Source organism: Leuciscus leuciscus (genome assembly GCF_965113295.1).
Source record: "Leuciscus leuciscus genome assembly, chromosome: 9".
Taxonomy (NCBI): Eukaryota; Metazoa; Chordata; class Actinopteri; order Cypriniformes; family Leuciscidae; genus Leuciscus; species Leuciscus leuciscus.
Window position 1 is genome coordinate 45,101,254 of NC_138733.1, and position 4,902 is coordinate 45,106,155.

Consider the following 4,902-nt stretch of genomic DNA (forward strand, 5'->3'; position numbering starts at 1 on the left):
AACCAGCAGGGTCCTTCCTTTTGTTGTAATTCTTTTTGGTTTAATTCTCTTTTTGGGTTATTTTTATTATTTTTACTTTCCTAGGTGGAGCAGTAACCCAGCTGGCATTTTAACGTAGAGTCAGCGTTGAATCAACGTCAGGTGTCGGTGTTGGATAACCGTTGGATTTTGTTTCGATTTTTCAAATCTAATCAACGTTGAAATAGCAACGTCATTCCAACGTCACGTTTCTCAACATAGGTGAATTCGCCAACATTGAATCAATATTGATTTTGGTTTAGATTTAGCAAATTCAATCAACGTTGAAATTTCAACGTCACTATAAAGTCCTGCTTTTCAACATAGTTTATTTTGTTAAACTGTTTTCACTAAAGTATTGATGTGTTCAACAATAACACCAAACACCTTGAAATGGATACATAAACACTACGTTTGCGGACACGCACAGTCAGCTAGGAAGAAGCCAATTGGTCAAAGCAAGACCAGGAAGAAGATTAATAAAGACATTTCACTGACGTAAGAAACATGCTTTATTGCATGGCTGCAAGTGTGCCAACATTTCACACAACATCATTTTACACATGTCGAACTTTAACCCTTAGAAAAACGTCCCAAACATTGGGCAACATTGAACACGGCTGGTTAAATCTTCCCTTCTTGTTACTTCTTTCTGCTACCACCACCTATCCTCTCTGGTGCATATTTAAAGTATTTGGCCATGTATTCGTCTACTTTTGTTGTAGTTGTATCAAATAAGCTCAAGACAGCGTCTGATGAGGGGGGAAAAAACAGATCAGTATTAGGAAACGTTAACCTCTCAAATTAAAATATTTTGCAAATATCAACTTTTGTGGAATTGCCAATGTTTCAAGTATATAAATTAGTATTTATCAATGTGCAAGGTCATTGATAATCATGTGCTTGGGCAAGCAACAAAAGGCAGTTGGTAGTAACCAGTGCTGCCGGTAGAGAAGTTAGTCTAGAGCCCAGAATGGAGTATTATATATAATATTAGAGCATGCTCTGTAGAGTCCTCCAACTAAAATGATTTCTTCATTTCTTATGAATTATTATTCTGCTTACTATATTCAATTATTTAAAACACTGTTACAAAACTACTATGTTAAAGCAAACTCACCACAGATTATCTTGTAGAGATGGGTCTTCATGAAGGCAACCTTCCCACTTCTTCCTCTGAGGCTCATTATGGGCATCATTTTATTTGTCATAGTTCTGCCATGGTTAAACAGATTTATATTAGAATATTATATTGCAATCAAGTTCATTATGAAAATGTAGCAGAGAGCGAGTAAGTGGGTGTGTGGGGGGAGTGCATGACAGTCTATGACAGTGAACATCACTGTAAACTAATGCAAAAAAGGAACATAAAGTTACTTACGCAGTCATTGACTTCTTCACATGGTCTGCAGCATCAACGCCTCCCAACGTCTTCAGATGTTTACTCTGAAAAGAACAAGAAACAAGAAATTAAAAATATAACCAGAAAAAGTGGTCAGTAGAGTCCAGACCTCCACAAAGCAGGCACATGATGGGACGAGGAGTTTGTAGTGGTCACCAAAGTGAACAAGCCAATTGTCATAATGAAACTTAACCAGCACTTTACAAGATTAATTATGTAAAACTTACCAGTTCTGCTCCCTCATTCTTGTCCTCCAAGCGATTCTCTAAAGCTTCAAGCTCTTCTTCAGTGTTTGCTGGCTTCACTTCATAACTTGTTCCAGCAGATGAGGTGGCAACATCAATTGTATCCTTGATTTCGACAAGGAGCTGAAGAACTCTCTTCTGGAATTCTAGCCAAAAAAAGAAGCGATTGATTATTATTTTTATAATGTATTGAGTACGCTCTACACCACAAAATCCAAGTTTTATCATTTGCCCAATAAAAATGCACTGCAAAAACTAAATTTTACCAAGAATATTTATGATATTTCTAGTCAAATGTCTATTTTCTGTTCAAAATAAATCTCATACACTTAAAATAAGACACCTAAAAAGTACCTTGTATTTAGACAATGTTCACTTGTTTCATGCAAATTTTCACAAAATAAATAGAAAAATCTGCCAGTGGAGCAATTTTTTATTTATTTTTGCTTGTAATCATAATAAATCAAAAAACCTTACATGTGTTACATGTGCTCATGTGAAAAATCAGGTTAGTTTGAAGAATCAGCAAAGTGTCATATTGAACTGCTGAGTTCTGGATTCTCATCTGAGTCACTAAACTCCACCAATGCGCATAATTGTGCATTTTGTCGTCTCCATTTTTTGTGATACATCTGGGAGTGTGAAATATAAAAACTAAATATTTTTAAGCCTAAATTTTTTATAAAGAAAATCATTCAATTTGAAAACAAGTCATAAAAACATTCAATCAAATGAGGGCTGTGCTCATCATTTTATATATAATATCTTCTACATTTACATTTATGCATTTGGCAGACGCTTTTATTCAAAGCGACATACACTGCGTTATCCTATACATTTATATATAGGTATGTGCAATCCCCTGGGATCAAACCCACAACCTTGCGTTGTTAACGCAATGCTCTTACCACTGAGCTACAGGAAAGCTACACATCAACTTGTATTTAAATTTCACAAAAATGTAAATGATTTTTGTTTTTGTTTAAGGGGTTAAATTACTTTCAGATTGAAATAGATGGTTGGGTTAGGTATGAGGACAACTCAACGTTGAATGAGACTTTCAAGTCGTTTTCTTCCAAATCTCTGGAAAAGAGAAGGAAGAAGAATGTGAAATCTCCAACTTATTTTTAAAGTTTGTGGATGGAAAGTATGTCAATGTGCCGCGTCCGACCAACAGAGAAATCCCTAACACTAGCGCACACACACTCCCTAGCACACAACGGCGGTTCGCGGTTAAAATAGTCTGCACACACACACAAACAGAGAGAACGGCGGTTGGCGGTTAGCTAGCACACAACGGCGGTTCGCGGTTAAACTAGTCTCTGCTCATACACACAATTAATTAACACAATACGTATTAATATATGGACCAGAGTCAGGCACACACAACATTTATTTAGGAATTTTCTAGTTATAAAATGTGACTTCAAAAACTTTGCTTACCGTTTGAGCTGTTACCCCCAAATTCATTCCGAACCGGTCCAGGTCAGATTCTCTCTGACGATGACGACACAGACCCAAGTTTGCGCATGCGCAATCGGGTTTTGTCTGGAACCATCAGAGCCAATAGAATCACAGTTGTGTGATGGACAACCGCCGTCCTCCAATCAATCTCTTGTATTGAACGATATTCCAAAATGATTAATCAGACTGGAGTTGCTCTCAAAGTACGCCGGGAGATGTAGAAAGCGTCTCAATTCTCTATTGGCTGATGTGTATTTATTTTTATTTATTTTTTTATTCTTTATGAAAACGTGAATTGTATCTAAATGATTTTTGTATTACAAGATCAGTTTCTTTTTTCGGCAATTTGTACAAATGTGTTATGCAAAAAAAAAGAAAAAAAAGAAAAAGATGTAAGGTTAGAAAGCGCTTTTATCACGACTCAACAAACATTTAATTCAGAGTTGATCTTTCAACGTTGTATCATTATTCATGCATCAACACTTTTTCAACAGTTAATTGATCAGCATTGTTTGGATGTTGGAACAACGTTATTTTTCTACTGATATATTTCAAGAAAATGTTTAAAAGTCATGGTTGTAAAAATAATGTTGATTTGACGTACAACTCAAATTTTATTTATATTTCTATGTTGAATCCATAGTGAGTTAACAACACCATTTCAACCATTTGGTGTTCAACGTTGTTTTGACATTGAATTAATGTTTTTTCATAAACTGACAATATTTCAACCACATTTAAACGTTTAAGGTCAGTCGAATGCCAGCTGGGAACCTAGGTGGCGTAGTCGGGTTTTTTTATATTTAGCCCAAGGTTACATATACATTAAAAATGTATAATTATAAATAAATAACTACATCGAACACTAAGAAGAAAAAAACATTTGTTGCACATGTATTTATTAAAATCCTACAAAAATCTATTTTTTTTTCCCACATTGTTGTATCACTCTATATCCAATTTATGCTTTAAATTGTTTATTTTTTATTTTTCATGAGAAAAAAAATATTTACACATTTTAGTTGTTTTCACGAAGTCCTGTTACACACATTCCCCCTCTGAAAAACTTGGATCATTCCACAAGACACATCTCCAACAGGAAGTTGCATCATCTGGATCTAATGAGAGCAATGGGAAGGCCAAAAGTTAGTCCTCATTTTAATTTCTGTATATTTGATGAAATTGTAAATATGATTAAGGTGGTCCATCTCAACATACTGATATTTGATTCTATATTTTAGATAAAATACACATTTTAGTTGTGATAAATTAAATTCATCCCCTTCTGAAAAACTTGGATCATTCCACAAGACTCATCTCCAACAGGAAGTTGCATCATCTCGATCTTCTGAAGACCAAAAGTTAGTCCTCATTTCAATTTCTGTATATTTGATGAAATTGAATGAATTAATGAATTTGATGAAGTTGGTCCATCTCAACATACTGTCCTGTTACCTAAATTATTTCTTAGACTTTGTTGATTTTCAAAATAAATATGAACTTTTGGTGAGTCAGTAGAATCTGCTCAGTGTCCTCATGATATCAGCATCTTATAACTTCAGTCCTGTTGCTGAACTGTAGAATAACAGGTGTGAGTTAAAGTAACAGGAGTGAGTCGAGTCCTCTGTTTTGTTGATTTAATACTGTAAATATTAGTTGATATAACACTATTCACCTGAATGATGAGTTCTCTTACGAGAGGTCTCTCGTACTTGCGTAAGAAAATCTTATGCTAGGGGAAAACCTCTTTTCCTCGAGATATTGAAGCCAAAA

General features: G+C 34.8%; 1 protein-coding gene across 3 annotated transcripts; it reads right to left on the reverse strand.

The window, feature by feature from the left end:
* Positions 1–462: 462 nt before the first annotated feature.
* Positions 463–3,164, reverse strand: LOC309505738 (uncharacterized protein). Of its 3 annotated transcripts, none has more exons than XM_082179212.1 (4): positions 1,648–1,992; positions 1,400–1,464; positions 1,139–1,233; positions 463–770 (listed from the first exon to the last, which is right to left on the reverse strand). In XM_082179212.1, exons 1-4 carry the CDS (start codon positions 1,891–1,893, stop codon positions 661–663), a joined length of 516 nt encoding a protein of 171 aa, XP_082035338.1. In that variant the 5' UTR covers positions 1,894–1,992; the 3' UTR covers positions 463–660. The 3 variants fall into 3 exon arrangements, 1 of the variants encoding a protein (XP_082035338.1); XR_014208568.1 differs by lacking the exon at positions 463–770 and adding an exon at positions 3,109–3,164 and having other exon boundaries at positions 857–1,233; positions 1,648–1,811; XR_014208569.1 differs by lacking the exon at positions 463–770 and adding an exon at positions 2,143–2,353 and having other exon boundaries at positions 857–1,233; positions 1,648–1,811.
* Between the last annotated feature and the right edge of the window lie 1,738 nt (positions 3,165–4,902).